At 37.0% G+C, this 27,645-nt stretch overlaps 1 protein-coding gene across 2 annotated transcripts in view; it reads left to right on the forward strand.

Annotated features, from left to right (window-relative positions):
* Window positions 1-27,645, forward strand: part of SUGCT (succinyl-CoA:glutarate-CoA transferase) — a 690,281-nt gene that overhangs the window by 60,942 nt on the left and 601,694 nt on the right. The window contains exon 8 of one of the 2 annotated variants that reach the window (XM_060108016.1): window positions 19,696-19,839. The exons of the other annotated variant lie outside the window; for it this stretch is intronic. Coding sequence (XP_059963999.1) covers window positions 19,696-19,839 — 144 coding nt within the window. The remainder of the gene's footprint in view (window positions 1-19,695; window positions 19,840-27,645) is intronic. 2 annotated transcript variants of the gene reach the window in all.

Consider the following 27,645-nt stretch of genomic DNA (forward strand, 5'->3'; position numbering starts at 1 on the left):
AATCTAAAATCTAGCCTTTAGGTAATGCTGTGGTATTGTTGGATATAATTCAGATTTGATAATGGAGAAAAGAGAACTGGCGTTGAGTACCTACACTGTGAGAGACCCATGCGTGATGTTTTCCATGTGCTTTTACATTTTCATTCTTACATTGATCCTTCCAGGTGTAGGTAATGATAAATTCTGTAACTGAAACTTAAGGGCTTAGGTAACTTGTACAGGGTGCCCAGGTATGTAAAATGCTAAAGCCATGCTTTGAGCCCAGTGTGCTTTACATCTTCTAGCTATATATAGTACCTTCTGTACTATAGCCACTCTCCATGCTGCCTGAAGAATGAAGCCTGATTTGTATTGTATTTGCATCTTGCTTATGCTTGCTATTGATATGATATGTTGCACTGTAGTGAATAGACCATTTGGTGGAGTGAGAAAGCAGTCAACTAAGAGTCTGGAGGCCTGACTGTGTCTCATTCACTCCTGTGTAATGTTTACCTGGCTGCCTGAAAGGGGCACCAGGAGGGCATAAGCCTCATAAGACCATGGTCTTTGCTTGCTCACTGTGGTATCTCATTGCCTAGAACAGAGCCTGGCACTTTCTAAGCGCTCAATAAATAAATGCTGAATGAATGAATAAATGAATACTTGGCATTGTGCGCTGTGATCTGGAACATGTCGTATAGCTTCTCTCCTTCGGTGAAGTGCATCTGGAAGTGATGTTCACACAGCTCCTCTTCCAGATACTGTAAAGAGAATAAATGTCTTTTGTAGAATGTAAGAGTATAAACATGTATAATGTAATGTAGTACCCATAAGAATCAGCAATTGCTTGGTATATCTGTAGATTCCTCAGTTCCACCCTCAGAGATACTGATTTGTGGGTAGAGCCCACAAATACGCATATTTAATGATGGCCCCAAGCACTTCTGATGGAGATGGTTGTGGATCGCACTTGGAAACATTATGAGAGGTATTATTATTAAAAATCCCTTTGCACAGACTGACAGAAGTTAATGACTTGTTACGGTCTATATATTATGTTTAAATTAGAGTCTTGTGCTCCAAATAAAATGATGTTCCATTATTTTTTATGTTCATGGCTCTATGCTAACCAGTTATTACTCAAAAGGGATATCATCTATCTATCTATCTACCTATCTATCTATCTGTCTATCATCTATCTAATTTTTTTAATGCATAGGGAATATGGAGAAGGTATTGAGAATGAAACCAATGAGTATAAGAGATTCTGGAAAGTAAATGACTCAGACATATGTAATACATGTTCTAAGTAATAATTCACCTTACATTTAAACATCAAGGATTATATCAATCAATGAAAAAGATGTATTGACCATATGTGAATAGTATTGTTTTACATACCATAAAGAATTTAATAAGTTACTCTATTATTATTATTATTATTTTTTCTTTTTTTTTTGCGGTATGTGGGCCTCTCACTGTTGTGGCCTCTCCCGTTGCCGAGCACAGGCTCCGGACGCGCAGGCCCAGCGGCCATGGCTCACGGGCCCAGCCGCTCCGCGGCATATGGGATCCTCCCAGACCGGGGCACGAACCCGTATCCCCTGCATCGGCAGGTGGACTCTCAACCACTGCGCCACCAGGGAGGCCCTAATAAGTTACTCTAAAAGTAATAATTTGATTGACTAGATTAGATACATACTCATGGAAAAGTTAGAAAATGATAGAAAACTGCATAAAATTAAGTGGAACATTATGTAGCAGGCAATATAGAGAACAGCAAGATAGAGAGTTTCTAATCCTTTCTTGGGAATAAACAGCCTTTGAAAGCCCTTGAGTTTTATGATGCTAGAGGCCTGGGGCTGGGGAATGTGTGTGTATGTGTGTGGGTGAGTGTTTGGATGTGTGTGTGTCTGCATATGTGACGCTGACAACGAGGTAAGTTTTTTGCAAGCAGCCAGGAGGGGTAGATGTGTGAGGGCAAGGGGTATGGTGCCAGTTGTCAGCTATTTCTGTGCGAGCTTCCAAGGTAGGGAAAGCCTCTTCTTCAACTTTATGTCCTTGTGCCCCGTATAACAGATGCTCTTCAAAAATTTTTTTAATTTAATTAATAAAATCTTCAAAATCTAATTTATGGCCTACATGGAATCTGTTGGAGAGAAATCACTATAACTTACTACAAGTAAAATATAAATGTGGCTCAGAGTGGGATTTCAAAAAGGTGGTGGGATTTGAGTTGAATGGTACCTGGAAAGGTGAATAGGATTCAGATGGCTTGAGGCATTCCTAGTGGAGATCGCAGAGTGAACGAAGATAGGGAAGTAGAAGGGAATCAGGCATACCTAGAGAAGAGCAATAGGCCAGCCACGGAAGAGCTGAGAGTTAAAGTTTCAGAGTAGTGGGGGAAACTTGATTAAGGCCGTGCTTTGGAAAGTCTTCAAGGTCAAGCCAAGAAATTGAGATGTTATTTGCTCACAGTGAAGTTAGGGAGGTTTTTCAGAAGGGGAGTGACATGATGAAAGCTGTGCTTCATAAGATTAGTTTGGCCCATATGTGCAGGATGGATTACATCAAGTTTACAAGCGATGCTTCTTAGATATTTATCTCCCCCTTTAAAAACTAAGGACACGCAAACAATTACACAAAAGGAAAATAGTCTTACATTGCTATCCAAAGGCACTGTATTGTATTTAGTTTGTATTTTTGAAGAGGTAATACATTCATATAATGCTAAATCTGCAAGAAACAAGTATGTTGACTATATAATTTATCATACAAATCAGGACTCTTTTAAGAGTGAAAGAGAGCTCTCTATATAATAACCAGGTTTGTCTTTGTCACTCTGTATCTGAGTTTACAATGTAAATCTCCTTCCCTCTGTCCTCAATTCACCTGCTTCTCCTCAGAGACAGTCAATGCTATCATTTTTCTTTTGCATCCTTTCAGAGATGTTCTACTGAAAAACAAGCACAATAGTCTTCCCCATCTTTTTTTTTTTTTAAATAAGTGGTTCTTTTTAAAAAAATATTTATTTATTTTATTTTTGGCTGCGTGGGGTCTCAGTTGCAGGACGTGGGATCTTTGTTGAGGCATGCGGGATCTTTCGTTGTGGTGCGTGGGCTCCTCTCTCTAGTTGTGGCGTGCGGGCTCCAGAGCACATGGGCTCTGTAGCTGTGGCACGTAGGCTCTCTAGTTGTGGCTCACATGCTCAGTAGTTGCGGCGCACAGGCTTAGTTGCTCTGCGGGACGTGGGATCTTAGTTCCCCGACCAGGGATCGAACCTGCGTCCCCTGCATTGGAAGGTGGATTCTCAACCACTGGACCACCAGGGAAGTCCCTAACCTACTTATTTCTTATGTCATTTCTGAGCTTGAGGTATCCTATGCTCTAGCAATGGTTTTCATCTGTGGATAGTCATCTTCACCCCCACTCCAGGGGAGTTTTAAAATGATGTGTGGGATGGTTGGGTTATACTGGCATTTAGTGCTGGGGTAGAGATGAGTAAACATCCTTAAGGTATGGGACAGGCTCATGAATCTAGAATGTCACCTCCAAAATGCCAGTAGTGCCCCTATTGAAAGCCTTAACTAGATACACAGGACTTTTGTTCATCTTTTATGACTTGTTTTTTTTCTTAGCTTCCTTAGGGAAAATTTGCCACTTCTTTCTCTATGCTCCAATGTAATTTTCATTATGTTGCTTATTGTATGTCGATCTGTCTCTGACTTTGGAATGTAAGTGCCTGAATTCAAGGAGTGTCTTTGGGATACTTTTTTATATCCCTAGAGTATAACACAGATCCACTACAGAGTTGGTGCTCATTGATTATTTGTTATATATGAATTTGGAATCTTTAAGGATTCAACTTCAGTTTGATAATAACAGGTTGATACATGTAACAATAGCTATAGCATTTGAGATTCCTTTTGGAGTTCTTTAAGGGACATACTTAAAAATAAAAAGAGAGTCTTCTGTTGGGTGGAACACTTCATGTAAGCCTCATACTCAGAAAATGTGAATAGGGAATTTTGGGGTTGTGACTGGAAAAATATGGTAAAAAATATTTGGAAAAAACATTCAGCTTGAGGTAACGATTAAAAGTCATTTAAACAAGTTTCTTCCTAATGTTTTTGCTTTCTGAATCTTATGAAAGAAAAAACCTCCCCCTCTTTTTTTTTTCCTATCTCAGTAAGTGGTCACTTTTGAGAGCATTGTGTTTGTTTTGAGTCATCATGCTTTGAAAAAGTGTTATAATCAGAGAAAATCCTAAAAAGAATGGCCAAAATTATCCCAGGGATATAAAATAGTTTCTCCAGTAAGAAAGTCTATAGGGACTGGATTTGTTTGCCATAGATAAGGCAAAGAAATGATTTGAATGCCGTTTTCATCTGTTTTGGGGAGGACGTGGAAGAGTTATTTTTATTGTTCATAGAACAATGAATAAGAGAAAATGAGCTCATATCAGAGAAGATATTTTAGTTAGCTAAGTGAAGAGCTTTTGGACCATCAGGGTATTGAACCTTGCCATGCATGAAGAAACAGGTCATGTGGTTTCTGTTAGCATGGCAGAGGGGAAGATCCTGTCCTGGCTTGAAATCCCAGTCCCACATGACATCTCTGAACCTTGTTTTTTTCATTTGTAAAAATGAGAGTACTAACACACGTCCTGGAAAATGTACTCAGATTAGATGAGATAATGTGTAGGCAAACACCTGGGAAATAATGCTAGTTCCTTTTCCCTTTCTGGTGCATGCCTGGCATGTATTAGATACTCAATAACTGCTCTGTTTCCTCTGGAGATCTTTAAGGAGAGAGGGATAAGCATCTTCCTGGATGAGTTAGAAATTTACCTGCCTAAAGGCAGGAAGTTGGACCAAATGATCCTTTGAGAGTTTTTCAGCTTCAGGAGTCTTTATGTACTGTTTTATTTTGGAAACTAATACAATAGAATTTCTTTCTCTTTTTTAAAAGTTCTTTTGTAGGAAAGATTGGCTAGTCAAGGATGTACTGTTTAATTCATACTGTCATTTTACACAGTAAAAAGGAAAATGCAGAGCGTCTTGAGTGGCTGTATGAACCATAGAGACTTTTGATGGAAAGTTAATGAGAGCTTAAATTCTGAGTTAGTAACTTCTCTAGGAGATTGGACTGCATGACAAATCACAATGTGTATTCTACACTCAAGCATTTTTATCTAAGTAAAATTAGGGTGAAGTGACTATAAAGGAGGAGCTTAAAGAGGTCCCTGAAAGGGCAATTGTGCAGCTTTGAAGAAATAAAGGGAAATAAGGTTTAGCTCAGTTAGTCTTAGTTCTGAGCCATGTTCTTCTCACCCATGTTGCCCCCTGGACTGGCTGTCGAGAACCATAACACTGTTTAGTTGTAACTGAGGAATAGTTTCCACATTAACTTTTGAGAAAATAGTTTAATTTCTGTCTTTCATTGCATGTTCAAGGAGGAGGAGACTTCTGCACTTTTGGCATGAAAAGTTCTAAAATATTAGGAGGATTAATATTTAAATCTGTGTAAAAACGATGCCTTTAAGTAGAGCCAGAGGTACTTTTAGTCATCTCTAAGTCATTCCTTTTATAGATTGAGGATAAGCAAGTGCAAAAATAATAAATACTTGGCCTGAAGTCATGGTCACTGGAAAAGAACTTTGAACTTGTAATAAAGCTAACATTTGTGCTAGTAAATCATAATTCCTGTCCTGAGGGATAAGAAATGTTGAGAAACTTTTCACTACAGAACTATGGGATGTAATCCTACAAGGCTTTCAGAGCCTGATTGAATTAAGGATTTTCAGGTTTAGGCACACTGATTCTGATTTTACTATATACCAGAAGTCTTTAGAATTGCTTAGACAACTCTAAATGATACATAAATTCCCATGTCTTAGACCTAATGAAACAGAAACCTGGGATGGTGTTACTTGTATATCTGTATTCTTGAAAAGCCTTCTGAGTGATTCTGATAATCCACCTGGTTTTGGAATCACTGGTTTAAGTAATAAGAGGTACTGTTACTACTTTGTGAAAAAAGGGCATGTGGTTTCTGTTTCTTTTCTCCATCCATTGCATTCTGGCTTCCATAGCCCCCTCACCAATGAAATTGCTCTTGGGAGGGTTACCAGTGACCTCTTAATTGGAAGCTACAGTAGATACTTTTCCTTTCTGTTTGTTTATTTATTTATTTTTTACAGTAGGTCCTTATTGGTTATCTGTTTTAAATATAGCAGTGTGTACATGTCAATCTCAAACTTCCAATCTATTCCTCCCCCCACATTTTCCCCCCAGTAACCATAAGTTCATTCTCGAAGTCTGTGAGTCTGTTTCTGTTTTGTAAATAAGGTCATTTGTATCATTTTTCTTTTAGATTACACATATAAGCGATATCATATACTTGTCTTCCTCTGTCTGACTTACTTTTCCTTTCTTATCTCACTTTTTTTTTTTTTTTTGGTAGTACGTGGGCCTCTCACTGTTGTGGCCTCTCCCGTTGCGGAGCACAGGCTCCGGACGCGCAGGCTCTGCGGCCATGGCTCACGGGCCCAGCCGCTCCACGGCATGTGGGATCTTCCCGGACCGGGGCACGAACCCGTGTCCCCTGAATTGGCAGGCGAACTCTCAACCACTGCGCCACCAGGGAAGCCCCTACATATGTACTTTTTATTTTGCTCACCTTATATTTGTATTGGGTAGCACTGTTCAATATGTTCCTCCTAGATAATATCTCAAACCTAGCGTGGTTCTAACTACCACACATAATGTTTTGGCTCTCGAATTTGTATCTTTCACCCAGTTCTTTTTCCCTTGGGTTTTAGGTTTGCATATTCAACTCTTGATTGGATATACTCCTTAAACTGAACAAACAAAAAACCAGTTCAGCAGACTTATTTTTCTTTTCCTTTATCCTATCTCAGTTGAACTATTAACCCAAACTCAGAAACTTAAACTTCTGTCCAAACATTCACTAAGTCTGGGTTCTGCGTTCTAACTCTTGTGACCACTTGTCCCATCTTCTCATTCCTACTGCTGTTGACTTAGTTTGGCCTCTGATCTTTTTCATGAATAATTGCAGTAATTTTCTCCTTGGTTCCCTGCCTCAACTCTCAAACCTTATGATTCTTATGACTCCTCTCTAATCTACAAAGTGATGCCAGTGATATTTAATTTGTATTCAATAAAACTGACCTTGGAACTTTATTTTTCTGGAAACCTTTCAGTTATTTCCTATCATAGTTAGGGAAGCAAATGAACAAATAAACCTAACCTCATTAGATATATATTAGGCCTTCATGATTTGTCTTTGGTTGCTATCTAGCCTCATTTCTTTCCTTTTTTTTTAATTTTTGAATTTTATTTTATTTATTTATTTATTTATTTATTTATTTTTTTTTTTTTCTTTCTTTTTTGCGGTATGCGGGCCTCTCACTGTTGTGGCCTCTCCCGTTGCGGAGCACAGGCTCCGGATGCGCAGGCCCAGCGGCCATGGCTCACGGGCCCAGCCGCTCCGCGGCATATGGGATCCTCCCAGACCGGGGCACGAACCCGTATCCCCTGCATCGGCAGGCGGACTCTTAACCACTGCGCCACCAGGGAGGCCCTATTTATTTTTTTATACAGCAGGTTCTTATTCGTTCTCCATTTTCTACATATTAGTGTATACATGTCAATCCTAATCTCCCAATTCATCACACCACCACCATCCCTGCCCGCCACTTTCCCCCCTTAGTGTCCATACGTTTGTTCTCTGCATCTGTGTCTCTATTTCTGCCCTGCAAACCAGTTCATCTGTACCATTTTTCTAGGTTCCACATATATGCGTTAATATATGATATTTGTTTTTCTCTTTCTGACTTACTTTACTCTGTATTACAGTCTCTAGATCCATCCATGTCTCTACAAATGACCCAATTTCATTCCTTTTTATGGCTGAGTAATATTCCATTGTATATATGTACAACATCTTCTTTATCTATTTGTCTGTCGATGGGCATTTAGGTTGCCTCCATGACCTGGCTATTGTAAATAGTGCTGCAATGAACACTGGGGTACATGTGTCTTTTTGAATTATGGTTTACTCAGGGTATATGCCCAGTAGTGGGATTGCTGGGTTGTATGGTAATTCTATTTTTAGTTTTTTAAGGAACCTCCATACTGTTCTCCATAGTGGCTGTATCAATTTACATTCCCACCAACAGTGTAAGAGGGTTCCCTTTTCTCCACACCCTCTCCAGTATTTGTTGTTTGTAGATTTTCTGATGATGCCCATTCTAACTGGTGTGAGGTGATATACCTCATTGTAGTTTTGATTTGCATTTCTCTAATGATTAGTGATGTTGAGCAGCTTTTCATGTGCTTCTTGGCCATCTGTATGTCTTCTTTGGAGAAATGTCTATTCAGGTCTTCTGCCCATTTTTGGATTGGATTGTTTGTTTTTTTTTAATATTGCACTGCATGAGCTGTTTATATATCTTGGAGATGAATCCTTTGTCCGTTGATTTGTTTGCAAATATTTTCTCCCATTCTGAGGGTTGTCTTTTCATCTTGTTTGTAGTTTCCTTTGCTTTGTAAAAGCTTTTAAGTTTCATTAGGTCCCATTTGTTTATTTTTGTTTTTATTTCCATTACTCTAGGAGGTGGATCAAAAAGGATCTTGCTGTGACTTATGTTGAAGAGTGTTCTTCCTGTGTTTTCTTCTAAGAGTTTTATAGTGTCCAGCCTTACATTTAGGTCTCTAATCCATTTTGAGTTTATTTTTGTGTATGGTGTTAGGGAGTGTTCTAATTTCATTCTTTTACATGTAGCTGTTCAGTTTTCCCAGCACCACTTCTTGATGAGACTGTCTTTTCAGCCTCATTTCTTATCATACCTTCACATTCATTGTTTGCTTCAGTCATCCAAACTAGTTGCAAAGTCTTCTCCAAAATTATAAATCAATTTTTAATATATCTTAAAAGAGTCATAGACTTCTTTGAGGATTTGATGAAAGCTATCAAACGTCTTCTAGGAAATTAACATACAGAATTTTTGCATATAGTTTCAGAGGGATCTTGGAACACCTAAAACTGGGATAAGAACTGTAGTTTATATCCTTTTATTTCCCAGGTATTCCTTCTGCATTGTAGGCTAGTTTTCTTCTTGGTCATTTGTAAGCCTTGATCTCTATTCTGCTAATAATTATTGTGTAAAAAATCACCTTGAAACTTAGTGACTTAAAACAAGAGCAATCGGGGCTTCCCTGGTGGTGCAGTGGTTGAGAATCTGCCTGCTAATGCAGGGGACACGGGTTCGAGCCTTGGTCTGGGAGGATCCCGCATGCCGCGGAGCAACTGGGCCTGTGAGCCACAACTGCTGAGCCTGCGCGTCTGGAGCCTGTCCTCCGCAACGAGAGGCCGCGATAGTGAGAGGCCCGCTCACCGTGATGAAGAGTAGCCCCCGCTTGCCACAACTAGAGAAAGCCCTCCCACAGATACGAAGACCCAACACAGCAAAAATAAATAAAATAAATTAATAAACTCCTACTCCCAACATCTAAAAAAAAAAACCAAAAAAACCCAAGAGCAATCATTTTATGAACTCTCATAGTTTCCATGGGTCAGGAGTTTGGGAAGGGCTCAGTTGGGTGGTTCTGGCTTGGGGTTTCTCAAGCAGTTGCAGTCAAAGCAGGAACAGTGGGGGTTGGAGCAGTTTGGGGCTGCCAGGCATCTCCCCATCTAATCTCAGGACTTTTTCACATCATCTCTCTGCATGGGCTAGTTTTGAGCTTCCTTACAGTATGTGGCCTTAGAGCAGTCAGACTGTTTATATGGGGGCTCAGGGCTCCACTAACACAAGTGTTCCAGTAAACAAGGCAAAGTCACCAATACATATGTTCTATGACATAGTTGTGGAGGTCATGCTGTAACCCTTCTGCAAAATTTTATTGGTTACAAGCATGTCACAAACCCACGCAGAATGAAGGAGAAAGGAATTAGACTCCATCTGTTGATGGGGGCAGGGAACGTTAAGGTACTAAAAGGGCATGTGGAAGGGGATATTGCAGCCATCTTTGGAAAATACAATCTGTCACAGTCTCTCAACATGCTGCAATGCTACGTAAAGAGCAGGTGGGATTTAGGCACAGTCTTTCCACTTGGTGGAGAAATCTGCTAGTAACAATGGACTTTTTGTAGCTTTAAATGATCTTTTCTTGGCTTTGCCTGTGGCAAAAATTGGTTATGGACTAAGCTTTATGATCTCAATATAAACATTTTCTACTCTTAGTGTCTGAACCTAATTATCAAAGAGAGAACCAGAATGAAAGGAACAGAAAAGCTATCTCTTGATACATTAGATAGCAATTTTGAGCAAGTAAAAAAGGATATGTTTTCCACCTTTTAAAACTTGTATCTTAATGACTTGATAATCCATTTGGATGAAACAAATGTACTGCCCTAGACAGCAGAAAGTTAAATGTTCTCCTATGTGCTGATGGTTTATTATTGTGTTCCAAGACTGGCCTTAATAGGTCATTGGTTCCATCTAATTTTTGTCATAACTAAATAAGACTAAAATAATTTTTTAAACCAGATCATCTGCATTTATTTGGCTTATTCTGGCAACTCCATGCATGTAGCCACCACAACTACACAGAATGATTCTATCCAGTTTATCTTGGAGGGTTCAGGAAGCACTGTATTGGATAACTTGTAACACTGGTGTAGAAAGATTTTTCATTCAAAAGTAATTGCATTCAAAATCCATAGTGTAGTTCTTTGAGACATCATTTATTGATGAGAAATGAAAATTAAATGAAATAGGTAAAATTATAGGACAGGGAACATCCTCAAGAGTTCATCTGTTTTGTTGCTTCTAGGTGTGGCTTACCTAAATCATACCAGAAATAGACAACTCTTATAAAGGTCTGGAGGTACTTCTGGAATATGTAAGACTGAGTTCAGAGGAGGCCTGTTAAATATAGGATTGACTATATGCCGATCTTAGTGGGTGTGAAAGTTGTTTTGTCTCAGAACTTAGAGACATTGATGTTTAGATTTGTTTTTGCTTTTCTCTGATCCATTAGCACTGAAAGCTGTAGCACAGAAAGTATAACTAGGAAACTTTTTCTTGAAGAACAACTTGGAAAGAAGCAAAATAACTTTTCAAATGGTTTCTTAGGCCATCCCTTAAAATATCACAATTCCCCAACCATCCATTCCATTTTCTCTCAGTCTAACCCTATTTAAACTCAAGAGGACAGCCAGGCTAGATGATATTTTGGGCATCTCACTGTGGGAGCTAACTCAGAATAATTTAGATGGTATTTAATCTCTGGACGAGAAAATAGTATGTGTGGCGTGTTAAGGGATCTTTGAAAATTTGTAGTTTTGTCTACAAAAATTTTTTAAATTTTAAAATAAATTTTTATATATATTTATTTATTTATTTATGATGTTGCTGTTGCTGTTGTTGTTGTTTTTGGCCGTGCTGTGCAGCATGAACGATCTTATTTCCCTGACCAGGGATCGAACCTGTGTTCCATGCAGTGTAAGTCTTAACCACTGGATCGCCAGGGAATTCCCAGTTTTGTCTACCTTTTTAATTTATCAGGCTCCCAGTGAATGGGTTCTTCCAGTTATTTTCTGAAAAAGGTTTTGGTTTACGTTTTTCAGAGTGGTAAAAGCATGTTTTTCTGTAGATGCATTCGATTGCTTGCCATTCACTTAAATTTTGTAGAACAAACCAGCCCACATCAGAACTGATTATTTCTTAATTGTAGTTGTAGAAATGACAAATCAACTCACTCATTTAAAATTTTTGCTTTCTAGTGATTGTCTGTAAAGGAGAGATGATGAATATTGGCATTATTCATGGAGGCAAGGTGGTAGTGAAAAGATCAGAAGCTTTGGGGTCAGAATTTCTGAGTTCCAGTTCTAGTTGTACCATTTGCTCTCTGTGACTTTGACAAGTTAATTCATCATCTAAATGTTTCTTTCATAATCTGTAAGATGGAGATACTATTGGTACTTACAGAATTCTTATTGAGAGTTAAATGTAACAGCATATGTTAAAGCACTTTGAAGAGCATGAAGTTGTACATGACATTATGGACATGCAGGAGACCCGAAGCTAGCTTCTTAGTGGTTTACTAAATACAAAATAGTTAAGTATCCAGACCTGGTCATGAAACCTTAAGGAAGGTAATTGAATCCAGTAATGTGGTAGAGGCAGTGGACTCAGGGTCACTTGGGGTCTCCTTCCGACTTAGCTGCTAAACGCTTGTAACATCTTACGATATTTAGGTAACCTTGCTGTTCCTCATCTGTAACAAGGATTGCTTGCTCCTAAGTGTTGTGCAAAAAGTTAGGTACTGGTTTTAAAGTGCAGTATAGAATTTTGCCTTCCTTAAGTCCGATACCTCTAAGTTGTACCTTTAATGTTTGGAAGGGTAGAAAGTTTTAATTTATTATCAGAAAGAAATTCTTAGTATTAGGTCAGCAAGCATCCACGTGGGATCCAGAGAATGGCACAAGTCAGTTTGTTACGTTTTCTGTTGAGTCGCCTATCTGGTGTGGCAGGTGCATCAGGAGGATGGACTCTTCTCTCCCTCATCTTCTTAAATCTTTCTTAACTTCCCTCCTTCTGGAATCCCAATTTCTTGTGTTTGTGGCTTCTGACTTGTGCTCTGTCGAGGCTGAGAAGGAGGTGTGTGGGTGGGAGGTGGGGTGGAACTTTGAGCCTTTCAGGATGTGATTAAGAAAAATGATCTTCCTCTTCCAGGCTCTAGGTGAACATTCTAAAGACTTTCTCTTGTTGGTATTGTGCAACACTGTTAGCCTAAATGAAGTGCATTACAATGCTAGCTCTCTTTTCTCTGTCTTACCAGGGATCTGTTTGCCAGTAAGTAGCAGAGACTGATCTCTTAACAACTGTATACTTTCCTGCTTCTCTGCCTCCATTGATACGGGGACTTAACTATAGGATCCTTTCAAGTTCTAAAAATATGTGATTTAGGTTGGAGGACTCCATAATGTCACTGAGGCACATAGGTGATAGATTTTGTTATGTCTATTTATAGGTGAAAAAGTGAAGGCACCTACTAGTAGAATTTACAGCTTTGAGTTCCGTGTTTTAGCCATTCAACAGAACTTCCTTCATGTAGGGGAAGTGTTACTCTGTGAAAATTTGTATGTAACTGTGCTAAAAGCATATTCTTTAGCATCAGTGAATGGCTCGAGTAGATTTTGTGCTTGGAACAGAAGGTTCAGATACTGTGTAGTTCCAGAGTCTGTGCTCATCAAGTGTGAAGGCAGTGACTGTGGTGTCGCTAAAACCCTTCTTTGATGTGAATATACCACCTTTTGTTCTCTGTGCTGCTCTTTCTATTTCTACTAAAGATACTTTTCCTAACTAGGGCTGCAAGTCATACTTATGATGGCTTTCATAATCAAAATATTACCGTCATATTAAGAAGCTTAATTTCCTATTGATTTCCCCCCCAATTGATTTAGTTTAACCCCTCCCTCACCCAATCAATAATCCAAGTCTATGAATTCAAATTTCTAAGTATCTCTTGAATACATCCGTTCCCTCTTTCCTCTGTCCTTGATTGAGGTTCCCATCTTGGCTCTCTCTCCAGAGCCCCTGTCACACCTTTCTGATGGGTCTTCTAGAGCACTACACCAAGTATCTTGAAAAAGTCACATTTGTGCAGCCTTTTACATTCATAAAAAGTTTTTTTATACACCTTTTCTTATTTAATCTTCATACCAACTGATGAGGTAGATTTTTTTATTAGCAAGATTTTACAATTGACAAAAAAACTAACAAAGGCTAAGAACTTGCCAAAGGTTATGCAGTTAGTAAATAGTAGAAGAATTCATATTTCGGAAAATAGATCATTAAAAAATTCATGTGCCCTAGAGTAAAAACAAAATTTTCTGTAGATTACATTTATATAGTGAATGCCTCATTTTGAAATAAAAATATGACATAGAGACATGGACATATTTAACAATAACTTTTTATTTTGAAAATGAAGCCAACTACTTTAAAAAAGTTTTAACATTTTTTGTTGTTTTATGAAGTAATTAGGTTGAGTAATATGATTAAGGAGAAAAATTCTTGGTGACTTTTCAAATTCATGCCTCTTTATTGAACGTGTGCCAGAACCGATTTAAAGTTTCTTATGTACTTTTTAACCAGATGAGGTTTTAATGAATAACTTAGAAAAACACGTCATTTTCTTTTTCATTTGGCAAACTCTGAAAGTAGTGAGAATAGATATGGAGAAATGAATGAAATGTTAAAACAGTCTTAAATTGTGTTGGGGAAATAAACTTTTTAAATTCTTAATTTTATAATTTAGGAGATTGTGATGTAAAGGAAACAAATGAACACCTTTCTAGGTGGTTACCTATTTTTTTCCCCTTCTTTAGAGATTGCATACTTTTCTAAAAATAAAAACCATTTTGAAATTGTCAAACTTTATTTTCCAAAGAACTAATTCAGGTTCTACTTATCAACTTTAAAATTTTAAAACAATTTTGTACTTACAGAAGAGTTGCAGACATAGTACAGAAAGTTCCTATACCCTTCATCCAGTTTCCTCTAATGTTAACACTTTACAAAATCATAGTACAATGATCAAAACTAAGAAATTAACACTGGTATGATACTATTAACCAAACCCCACATTTTTTTCAGACTTCCCTAGTTTTTCCACTAATGTTCAGGTTTTACCTGTAATGAGTTTTTGAAAACATGAATGAATGGGGGATGAGAAAATAGATGAAAATAACATTGAAACAGTGAGAATGGAGAGATACACAAATGAATATGTAAAGTGAATGATCGGGAAGACTCTTAATATTTTTATATTATACTTTGTCCTCTAACTATAACTCTGTGTCTTAACTCTTAAGTAGAATCTTCTTTTTCTTGTACTTTTGTTGATGAGAGGCACACTCATTTTAGTTTTATAGGAAAATCATCATAAATTGCTCTTACAAAAAGGTTACATTAACTTATCAAAAGAACCGAATACACTTAAAGCAGTTTCTAAGTGACCATGAAAAACAAAATTCTACTATTGATTTCTAGAATTAAAATTTAATAAAATAAAAATTTTACTTCATTTCCAAAAGCCTACTTATAAGTTTAAATCCACTTCTTCCAACAAACTATGATGAGATTCTAGGGCGTATTGCTTAACAAGGTCAGTTACCCATTTTTCCTCAAATATATTTTTGCTGAAGATTGTGAGTGATGAATTCCTATACCCATTGACATAAAAAGTACCACCCCATTTATCCCAGATTTGAGGAGAAGAGGCACATTGGTTAGTACTGTCACGGCATTAGGACTCCTGTGGAGCTCCAGATGGGAAAGGGGAGTTTGATTCCATGAGAACACACAGCCCCTTTTCTGATTCTGCCTGATTGCACCTGGGAAGACCTAGTCACTTCACAGCCACAATGTGGTTCTCTGTGGGATTTTCTGCTTACTAAATGGTAATTTATTTTCACTTTCTTATTCCTCTGGCATGCTGACAATTCTTAGATGACAGGAATATGATTATAAGGGATTTCCAAAGTATGAGCATAGTCATCTCTGAATTACAATAGAATACAAATGGTACATCTTCTTTAATTATCGCCACCAAGCAGCCTTGAATGAAATGTAACTTCTAGAGTTCCCACTAAATACATGTTCTTTAGCAGGCCTTTAAAAAGATTTTTTTAATTTATTTTTATTTATTTCTATTTTTCTGCTTTAATTACCAGCATTATAATGGTATTTAAAAAATAAAACAGCTTTATGGAGATATAATTCATATACCGTATAATTCACCCATTTAAAGTGTACAATTCAGTGTTTTTTTTTTTTTGTGGTACGCGGGCCTCTCACTGTTGTGGCCTCTCCCGTTGCGGAGCACAGGCTCTGGACGCACAGGCTCAGCGGCCATGGCTCACAGGCCCAGCCGCTCCACAGCATGTGGGATCTTCCTGGACCGGGGCACGAACCCGTGTCCTCTGCATTGGCAGGCGGACTCTCAACCACTGCGTCACCAGGGAAACCCCAATTCAGTGTTTTTTAGTATATTCACAGAGGTGTGCAATCAACTTTAGAACATTTTCATCATCCCCAGAAGAAACCCCAGGCCCATTAGCAGTACTCCCTATTCCTACTTGCCCCCAGCCCCCAGTTCTACTTTTTCTCTCTGTGGTTTTGCCTATTATGGATGTTTCATAAAAATGATACTGTATAATATGTGACATTTTGTGACTGGTTTCTTTCTCTTAGCATACTGTTTTCAGAATTCTTCCATGTTGTAGTATGTATTAGTACTCTGTTTTTATTGCCTGAAATATCCCGTCATCTGGCTGTACCACACTTTATTTATCCATTTACCAGTTGATGGACATTTGGGTTTCTTCCACTCTTAGGATATTGTGAATAATGCTGCTATGGAAATTTGTGCATATGTTTCTTGGGAGAACATATGTTTTCATACTCTTGGGTATATACCTAGAAGTGAAGTTTCTGGGTCATATGGTAACTCTATATCTAAGTTTTTGAGGAACTCCCAGTCTTTTTCCACAGTGACTACACCATTTTACAATCCTACTAGTGGCATATGAGTTTCGATTTTTTTCACATCCCTGCTAACACTTGTTATCATTTCTCTTTTTCATGAAAGCCATTCTAGTGGGTGTGATGTGATATCTCGTTGTGGTTTTGATTTGCATTTCCCCGGTGACTAATGATGTTGAGCGTCTTTCAATGTGCTTATTAGCCATTGGTATATCTTCTTTGGAGAAATGTGTATTTAAACCCTCTGCTTATATTTTAATTGGGTTGTCTTTATTGTTTTGAGTTATAAGCACATTGTGGTTTTCATGTGCATTTCCCTGATGGCTAATGATGCTGAACATCTTTTCATGTGCTCAATGACCATTTGTAGATCTTCTTTGGAGAAATGTCTATTCAATTCTTTGCCCATTTAAAAAAGGGTTATTTTTCTTCCTTTTGAGTTGTAAGTATTCTTTATAAATTCTGTTTATAAGTTCCTTATCAGATATGTGATTTGAAAAAACTTTCTCCCATTTTTTATCTATTCATTTCCTTGATCATTTACTTTGAAACACATGTGATTTTTATTTTCATGATGTACCACTTATCTTTTTTCTTTTGTTGCTATTAGGTGTCATATCTAAGAAATCAATGCCAAGTTGAAGATCATGAGGATTTACTCCTATATTTTCTTTTGTTTTATAGTTTTAGCTCTTACATTTAGGTCTATGGTCCATTTAGAGTTAATTTTATATATAGTGTGAGGAGGGAGTCCAACTTCATTCTTTTGCATTCTTTTCACCAATTTTTGAGTACGTTGTTTACTGTCCACATATTTTTGAGTTTCTCAAATATGCCCGTTATTGATTCTAATTTCATTTCATTGTGATCTGAGAATATATTTTGTATGAACTCACTCATTTAAAATTTATTTTAGCTTGTTTTCTGGCCTAGGATATGGTCTGTCCTAGAGAATGTTCCATGTGCTCTTGAGAATGTGCATTTTATATCTATTAGGTATACTTGGTTTATGATGTTGTTTAAATTTTTTATTTCTTTTTTGATCCTCTATCTAGTTGTGCTGCTCACTATTCACTTTTCAGTATTGACATCCCTACTGTTATTCATGAAGGGTTTATTTCTCCCTTCAAATCTGTCACTTTTGCTTTTTGTATTTTGGTGGTTCAATTTTTGGGTGCATGTATGATTTTAATTGTTACATCTTCTTGATGCATTGACCTTTTCCATTATAAAATCTCTCTCTTTTTCTCTAGAGCTTTTTTTGTTTTAAGTTTATTTGTCTGCTATTAGTATAGCCACTCAAGCATTCTTATGGCTGCTGTTTGCATGATATATCCTTTCTCATGCTTTTATTTTCAGCCTATTTATATCTTTGAATCTAAAGTGTGGTAGCAAGCCTCTTTAAATTAGTATTTCACTGAACATATTTGGCACAAATGGTCATTTTTAACAGTGACAATGTTGTCTCTAATATATGGATGACAATATTTATTTAATGTTCATACATGTCATGCTATTATTCTGGATAATGTATTGATATTTTTAGAATATTGGGTATAGTCTCTGTTTTTCAGGAGACTTAAAATGTAATATAAAGGATTTATTATATGATTTGTTCCTACTGGTCTGAGAAGTATAGAAAACTTCTCAAGAAATGTGATTATATTAATATTACAGTAAGAAAGCAGATGATTTCTATAAACTTAAATTTGAACTTACCTCTCACTTTTAATACATTAAATAATCTTAAATCCAAATGACAGTATTAATTTTAAATTTATGGATTCACGCCACTACAAGTTTTTCCAATAATAATAGTTAGAAGGCCCCCAGAAGTTTCCAATTTTTATGGCACTATCTTCCTTGACATTGTGTTGAAAAGCAGGGAAAAATAGTTTAGTCGCTATACAGTCTCACTTGCTTTAAACAAATTTAGCTGTCTTGTAAGATGATTAACATAGTTTATGTATGGGCTTCAGAAAAGGAAAAATTAGCTTCTGAAAATGACTGAACAACAGCTGGAATTAATGAATAAGGAAGTGAATGAATGAATAGATCAACTAGGTGAAATATAGGTTTTTTAGGCATTATGTGCAATGAAAGACTTGGCAGAATTCAAGGTAGTGAAAAATAGGAACTATCTGATACAGCAATGATTAATAATAATGTTGACGAAAAATTTGATAGCTAATTTTTATAGGGCACTTACTGTTTACCTGGTACTTTTCTAATATCTTTACATATGGGTCAAGGATTGGATTGTCAATAAGACCGACATGAATCGGTATCAAGCTTTACTTGTAATTTTAAGGATTCAAGCAATAAAAAGGCACAGGAGAAGCAGAAGGAGCTCCTGGACATTGAGATAAGCCCCCAGTGCCTTTCTTCTCACAATAACAAAATTCTCAACCCCAGAGCAGTAGATAAGATCTGAAATGGAGTTCATGGGTTACCTCATATTACACTAAACTGATGGGCTATTGGAACATTTCCATTTTATACCCAGATAGTTGCATAGCTCATGCCTTATGCCCCATAAATCTATAGATGCTAGGTTTCTTCACCGTAGTAATTCTAAAGCAGGAGTATCCTGCTAAAAGCCTTTTATATATAAATACTGTCTGTTTTTTTTTTTTTTAAAGCAAATACCATTAGTGTATTTGCCAGTTATTAGCACGCTTATAAGGAGATTAGACCAGGTCTTCTGCCCTCTTCTTTCCTGGGAGAACCTCCTAAGCCAACAAGAAAAAAAATACTTCTTTAACTCTTTCCTCTCCAACAGATTAACTCATTTAAATTCAAATTCACTTATTTACTTTTTTTGGTATAAATAATGTAAAATAGATTAAGAAGGAACTTTAGACATGTTTTTAAAAGTCTTTTATTTCATTTGGTTTGGTTTAGTTTGGTTGGTAGGGGGTGGGTTCAGAAAAATAATAAATATACAGCAAATGTAAATATATCCTTACCACCAACAGATATCCACAACAGCAATTTGTTGTATTTCTTGTGTGTGTATGTATGTGTGCACATGATATACAATTCTTTCTTTTATTTGACCTTAGGATATTTGTGAACTCATATGATGGTTGTAATTTTCAGTTTCTCTGTTTTTCTCAACCTAACCCTCAAATCAGGATGGAGATCCAGTTCGTCCAGGAGTGGCCATGACTGATCTTGCCACTGGCCTTTATGCATATGGAGCCATTATGGCTGGATTGATACAAAGATATAAAACCGGAAAAGGACTGTTCATTGATTGTAACCTACTGTCATCCCAGGTACCAATCCAAATAACATTTTAGATAGTGGAATAAAAACATGTATCTCTGTTACACTTTTTCATACCAAATCCTGTGGTCCCATGTGCAAAAACAAAAAACAAAACAACAGAATTTCCCCCACCCCCCAAAAAACAAAACAACAACAGCAAAAGCTGTTCTGTTTTGGTGTCCTTGATATTGTCATATTAAAATAAATGGACCACGAAGATTTTGTTATAATGTAGACATTGCTGTTGAACCAGAATTTTAAAGACTGTTTTTATTAGAATAGGTCTATTACTGTTTTTTTTTTTTTTTTTTTTTTGCGGTATGCGGGCCTCTCACTGTTGTGGCCTCCCCCGTTGCGGAGCACAGGCTCCGGACGCGCAGGCTCCGGACGCGCAGGCTCCGGACGCGCAGGCTCAGCGGCCATGGCTCACGGGCCCAGCCGCTCCACGGCGTATGGGATCCTCCCAGACCGGGGCACGAACCCGTATCCCCTGCATCGGCAGGCGGACTCTCAACCACTTGCGCCACCAGGGAGGCCCTATTACTGTTTTTGAGACAGGAGTACAGTTGTTTCTATTTCATTGTCATGCGAGCTCTGTAACTTCTTTTTACCAGAGTTTATTCATCTTTTTTGTGCTATGGACCCTTTGGGTAATCTGGTGAAGTCTGTGGACCTTTCCTCAGAATTATGTTTTTAAATGCATAGAATGAGATACTTAGGGTTACAGAGGGAGCCAATTATATTGAAATGTAGTTATTTCAATGTAAAAACCAATTTTGTGTTATAATAGTACATGTGATGTTTTATTAATACATTAAAACAAGATATCTGTTAGTGGATTCAATAACTGTTGCAATTTTGAGGTAATGTTGAGCATGAATAATATTTTGAGATATCTACAACTATAATATAAGAAAATATGTAGAATATGTACTGGTGATCAAGTCATACTTAGGTACTGCTAATACTCCTGTGGTTTGTTGTCTACATTCATAATTGAAAAAAATGCTAAATTTTAGTTAGAGGTTGATGAAAATAAAGATATAATTTTTTTTCCATTCAAGTTAATTACTTCCCCAAATTTTTACCATAAGCTCCAGATTAAGAACCCTTGGCTTAGATAGCTGTCAGTTATGTTATACTAAATACTAAGCTGGTGGAATAAAAGGGTTAACTTACTCCCAGATTGACTCTTTGCCTCCTTTTCACTGGATCAGACCTAGATGCTGTACCATATGTGGAAGTTGATTTTGAATAGGTAATTTTTCAAGGAGGGGAAAAAAAGAAAATATCTTACTTGTACAAGGAGACATTTTACTGTGGGAAAAATTACTTCATAGACAAAGACCTCAGTTGGGAATTTCAGATTTAAATGGCATACATGGGAAAATAGTAATCTTGGAACTCTGCTTTGGAGGTTTTTTTCTTTTAGACAAAATTAAGGTAGTGCGTAGAAGTAAAAAACATTAATACGATTGAAGGTGAAATACTATTTATGAGTTTTCAACACTAGCTTTGAGTCATAGTCAGGGTTTTAATGGTTATAATAAAAGGCTAAAAGAACTCTCTCTCCAAATGAATGATCTCTCTTCTTAACAGAGAAGCAGATGTCAGGTCTGGGAAGAAGCTGAAAGTTTTTTCCTTCCTCCCCTAATTTTATAGCTGTAAGGAACCTGAGGTAGGTTAAGTGATTGGGTAAAATTGCACATCCAGTAAATATGGAAGCCGTGAAGATTTCATAGGTGTGTGACCTATGCAGTCACAGAAGGCACTAGGCTTAATTTAAATGCTCTGCTGTCACTGCCTTGGAATTCTTAATCTTTTTTGAATGAGAGACCCTACATTTTTCATTTTGCACCAGTACTCACAAATTATGTAGCTGGTCCTGTATTTGGGACTTTGCTTAGGTCTTCAGATCTCTACCCAGATTACTTTTCTTATAATATGTCAATGATGAATTAATTAGCTTTGGAAAAAATTCTCTTGTAGAGTATTATAGAGTTGAATTCTCTTCTAGCACCTAACACAGTGATTCACAATCTGGAGGTGTGTGGCTCCATGGGGGTGGGCATGGAGGTGGGTGGAATCACTGGTAGGGCTGTTTCAAAGTGAGGGTACAGTAAATGCAAACTCATGCACACTTTGGTTGTGTGTCTATATTTGTTGTTCATGTTGCTCCTTGAGGCTGTAAGTTCCATGTGTGCAGGAATAATGTTTGTTCTTGCTTACAGTGGTATCCTCAAAGCCCAGCCCAGTATTTGTCAAAAAGCAGGTCTAACAATCTTTGGAGATCAATCAGAGAACCACTGTTACCAATGGGTATGCCTCATAACCCTTAAACTTGCTTAGGGAAAATTAGAAAAAAGTAGAAAATCATCAACTTAGGATAAGTCCTCGATAAACAACAAATGATGAAATGATTTGCTTTTGGCAAACATGGTAGCGGTGATTTAGCCTATTGTGCTGTAGCTAACCCAGTCAAAGGTAGCTAAAATTATTAGTGTATTTAAGGCTCACTAGCTACCTTTTTATAATTGACATATAGCATTATATTAGTTTCAGGTGCAAACATAATGATCCGGTATTTGTATGTATTGTGAAATGGTCATCTCAATAAGTCTAGTTAGCATCCATCACCATATATAGTTACAAAAATTTTTTTTCTTGTGATAACTTTTTTTTTTTTTTTTTTTTTTGCGGTACGTGGGCCTCTCACTGCTGTGGCCTCTCCCGTTGCGGAGCACAGGCTCCGGATGCGCAGGCCCAGCGGCCATGGCCCACGGGCCCAGCCATTCCACGGCACGTAGGATCCTCCCAGACCGGGGTACGAACCCGTGTCCCCTGCATCGGCAGGCGGACTCCCAACCACTGCGCCACCAGGGAAGCCCCTCTTGTGATAACTTTTAAGATCTACTCTTTTAGCAACTATCAAATATGCAGTATAGTGTTATTAACTGTAGTCACCATGCTGTACATTACATCCCCGTGACATTTATTTTATTATTACAAGTTTATACCTTTTGACGCCCTTCACCCACTTTGCCCATGCCCTGTCCCTCACCTCTGGCAACCACCAATCTGTTCTCTGTAGCTATGAATTTGGTATATTTTTTAAATAAAAATTTTAGATTTTATATATAAGTGAGATCACATGGTACTTGTCTTTCTCTGTCTGACTTATTTCACTTAGTGTAATGCCCTCAAGATCCATCTATGTTGTTGCAGATGGCGAGATTTCTTTCTTTTTTATGAATGAATAATATTCCAGTGTATGTACATACCACATTTTCTTTATCTCTCCATCCACTGATGGACAATTACATTGTTTCTATATCTTGGCCATTGTCATTAACTACCTTTTAACAATAAAAATCTGTTATGCCTTATTTTAGAGCTTTGCACTTACACATCTACTATTTTATTTTGCTCTCATAATTATCATTGGAGGTACATAGGTAGATCAGGTATTTCTATTCTCATTTTACTTATAAGAAAACTGAGGCTAGGAGAGGTTGACCTACTTGAGCAGCAGAGTCACCGCAAGACCTCTGGTTTCTGACATCCTGAATCATTCTCTTTCCCCTGTGTAATGAAGGAAAAGCTTTGACATGGAGGGACAGGCAAGCTCCAGCTTTCCTGTGGTGAAGCTAAAGGGGAGAAGGCAAATTGAGTAAGAGGCAGGGGAAGCAAAAGAGCATTCAGTAATAAGGAAACACATAGTAAGACTGCCCCCACCTCCCAAAAGCATGCCAAGAGCTACAGTAAGGTCGTGCAACAAAGTGGGCTTTTCTGGGTCATTATCTAATCATGTTTAGATCCACTGAGTGAAAGCCATCATGGACTTTAACCTGATGGACAAGTGTGTTTTTTTTGAAATATGAGAATTTTGAGAAAAAATAGCATTTGGAGTCATGGGATGACTGGATTTTTTGTTTCAGCTCTAGTCCACTGAGCACTAACTGTATCCCAGGCTCTGTGCTAGGTAGCTTGGGAGTGGGAGGTGACATAGCTCTTCAAAGTTTAGTAGTAGGGGCAGCCAAGTTGTATGGGAGAGTTGGAGGTGATATATAGTTCCCTCTGTTTCCCTAACGGGGTTGCAGAATGTGGTTGGGCCTCACATATCATGCTTAGGAATCTGGATTTTAACTTTTTAAGGCTTCTGTTAGGTGATGGTCTTTCAACCAAAGACTATGTCTCCTTGGATACTGCTACGGTTGCCACATTCATAATAACCCCTGAGCTGTGAGCAGTGTTACAGAGTTTCAAAGGACAGTGGTACAGGTAATAATTTATGCTGAAGCCTTCCTGAAGTGCAACACAATGGGTGATAAAAGCCTTTTCATTCTCTGAACCCACTACAGCCTAAGCTCCATTTTTTGTTGATCCTTTGCCTCTGCCCTATTCTTTGGCTCTGGACTCTCTCTTTTCTTCTCATGTGTGCTTCTCTAGCCTTGGGCATCTCTTTTCTCTGTCTTTTGTTTGTTTGTTTGTTTGTCTTTCTTTCCTGTTTTCATTCCTTTCTCCTTGTCTCTCCCCTTTTCTCCATTCTTCATTGTGAGGAGCTAAAGTTTTAGCAATTCTTGTTCCAGATCTTCCATCCTTCCACTGTACCACCCAGGAAAGTTTCTGAATTGTTCAGTAGTTCCCATGGAAGAGAAAGGAAGTGCCCTTTCCTAGAAGTCCCAGAACACAAGACTGTGACTGTTAAGTGACTGGGTTAAGTGAACTATTCCTGAACCAATTAATGAGTCCTGAAAGATAAAGTATATTGATTGGCTTAAGCCATTCCTGATGCAAGGGACAGGGTTAACTCCACCCAGACCACATGGCTTTGACTGGGGAGAGATGATTTCCTTGAAGAATGGTGGAGTTATTTTTTGGCCAGAGGAAGGGGAAAAGGATGATGGGGAGCCAATCAACAGGTGTTCACTATACTAACATAGTGGGTTGTTTTGAAGTTCTAGTGCAACAAAGGATATGGCAAATTCTTTGTCTGTTAGACAGTATACTACTGATGAGTAGCATTAATTTTATTAGGTTATTGAAAAAATATTTCACAATGTTAGAAATATGCTGAGATTAAAAAGATGGTTATTGACATGATTTTATCATAATTATTATATCTTTTCATATTAGAGAAATCTTGACTAACTTAACTTAGTTTGTCAATTTAAGATAACATTTGTAGATTTTAGATCTAAAAACCAAACCACAAAATGATTAAAATCTGCTTTATGTAAATGGGAAGTGCTATTTCTAGATACTTTTCAAAGTAATGTAATAGGAAACTTCACCTTTTAAAAAATGTATTCATTTTCTTTTTTTTATATAAATGTTCACTTGCATTAAGCAGATAACATTTGAACTTAACTTCAGCTGCCTGGAAAATGACTGCCATTTCATGCAGTGGTAAAAAACATAGTTTTCTACTCATTTTGATTGTATTGCATCTGATGACAAATGAATGATTATAACATTCAGTATCAGTTGCTAAAAATGAAATTTTGTACCCCCTCTCTTAGAAGTGATCTAATGTACAATAGACAAATTGCACTTGATTTGAATAGTAGCTAATAATTAACTCAGAAATGATTGCCTCAACCACAACAAAACCATTTCACCCTAGAGACATGACAGTTGTCGGGATGTGGTTGGTAGTGGGCACCAAATTTTTTGTAGTTTCAAGGCTATAAACTTTTAACCCTTGTCATAAAATTCTTTGATTTTTTTTTTCTTAGTCTTAATATGATTTAAAGTTGTCAACTGAAGATTGTCTAATGTCAGCATCTAAACAGTATTCTTTACATGATATTGGTAAATAACAAGGAAGTGGGTTTGGATGTGGTTCCAATTATTCTGTTGCTCTTATTCTTCTGTTGTGGCTTACAGAAATATCTTTTGAAAGTTTTAATATCCTTCCTGTACTTAATTGCAACCAGGCTCCCCTAATTACTACTACAATGAGTTAGTTTTTTTTAGTACCAACTTCTATAATTATTTTCACATATAGAATGTTTTGGAATTTTTTATTTCACCTTATTTTCCTTGTTTGTAGATTGTTCATATTTAGGGTAGATGAGATTTTAACTTATTATTATAGCACATTTTTATGGATAAACTTTTGAATTCAAACAAGTATAATAATCTGATACTTTTGTGTCTTTAGATACACCTGTGGTTTTGCATTTCCTATTTAATCTATACCTTTAAAAATTTATTGAGTTATATTTTACATATCATAAAATTCATCCTATTTCAGGGGTGACCGTTTAACAGCTTTTAGTGAATTTACTGAATTTTTCAACCATCACCATAAATCAGATTTTGAAATAAATACTTTATAGTCACCTCTGGTCTGGGTCTTACCCATGAGGCTAGAATGCACCAGTTTTGACTGGGGAGGGATGTAAGGCTGGGCTGACTCAGAAGAATTCAAGGGCTATTAAGATTTCTGTGAGCCCTAGAAAATTTTGCCTTTATGGGTCCTTTCCTCCATAAAAATGTTAAGAATTATATTTATAACTGCATTCGTATAAAGATGAATATAACTAATTATTGTGTGTTTACTGGTATTACATATTCATTTTTTTCTTCAGATTTTAAAATAAATTAAAATTAAAACATTTTTGTGTACCCCTAAAGTATTGTGGGCCTTAGGCACTCTACCTAATTAATAAGTCAGCTCTGGAAGAATTACCTTGAGAACAGTCTCAAATGTCCCAATCTGTGAGGAAAGACAATCCTGTATACAGGAAGGAAGTGGAAGCTGAAAGTTAAGATTATCCTGAAGGGTTAATAGAGGGTGGAAAGATGGAGAAGCAGCAGTCTGTGACCAAAGAAGTTGAGAGACTGGAGTAGGGAGAGGAAGAAAAAAAAAAAAAAAAAAAAGGATAATATCAGAAAGTTGAAGAAATCTTGGAACTACAAATTTGCATTTGAATTTCCCTGAGGAGCCTAATGCATTCCTGTCTGGAAGGCTCATGCCAGCCTGACAGTCTTTAGTTGTGGCCAATTTTTAATCCTCGTCTAACTTCAGTTCTTTAATTCTCTAAGGCCTCCCACTGCTCTGTCAATTTAATTTCAGGGGATATATGAATATTAAAATTTAACTAATATTAAGATGAGTAAGTAGGTAGATAAAGACACACACAAAAAATGAAAAATCAGATGACTTCCAAAGAAAACTGCAAAGATTTTAGATAATCTATTATTTTCTGTTATTATTTTATACTATTGGTTGGATTGAATACAAGTTGACTGCATTACAAAACATGGTTCACTATTTTTTTTTAAAGAAGATTCAGCAAAATATAAGTGTATTGAGAGGATGCTCTGGTTTTATATAACTGAAATCTTTAGTTATATTCGTGGACATGTCATATTTTTATATGACATGAGCCATAATGAGGGAAACCAGGGGTTTTAACTTGTAATAATTGATAATTACTAGTGGGAGAATATCTCAAAGGAGAATAGAATAAAACCAGAAGACAAATTTCATTGTGATCTAATTTAATTCTCATTAGATACTTTAAAACAATTTGGTGCTTTCAAAATGTTCTGAAAAATAGAAACATAAGTAAGATAAAGATATAAAAGAAATAGGAGGAGAAAGAGCCATTGATGTTGATGGATATTCCCCGAACTTAGATTTTGTCTTTGAAGGATCTTGTAGAATAGTGAACTTAATTGACTGTTCCTAAAGGTGGGTTTAACAGTCTTAGAATCACCTCTGTTCTCTATTACTAGAGTAGAACAGTTTGTTTTTGTTGCTAAGTTAATCACTTCCACCTTCATCTTGGTACTTTCTAGGG

The sequence above is a fragment of the Mesoplodon densirostris genome, chromosome 9 (assembly GCF_025265405.1).
Source record: "Mesoplodon densirostris isolate mMesDen1 chromosome 9, mMesDen1 primary haplotype, whole genome shotgun sequence".
In the NCBI taxonomy this organism is placed as follows: domain Eukaryota; kingdom Metazoa; phylum Chordata; class Mammalia; order Artiodactyla; family Ziphiidae; genus Mesoplodon; species Mesoplodon densirostris.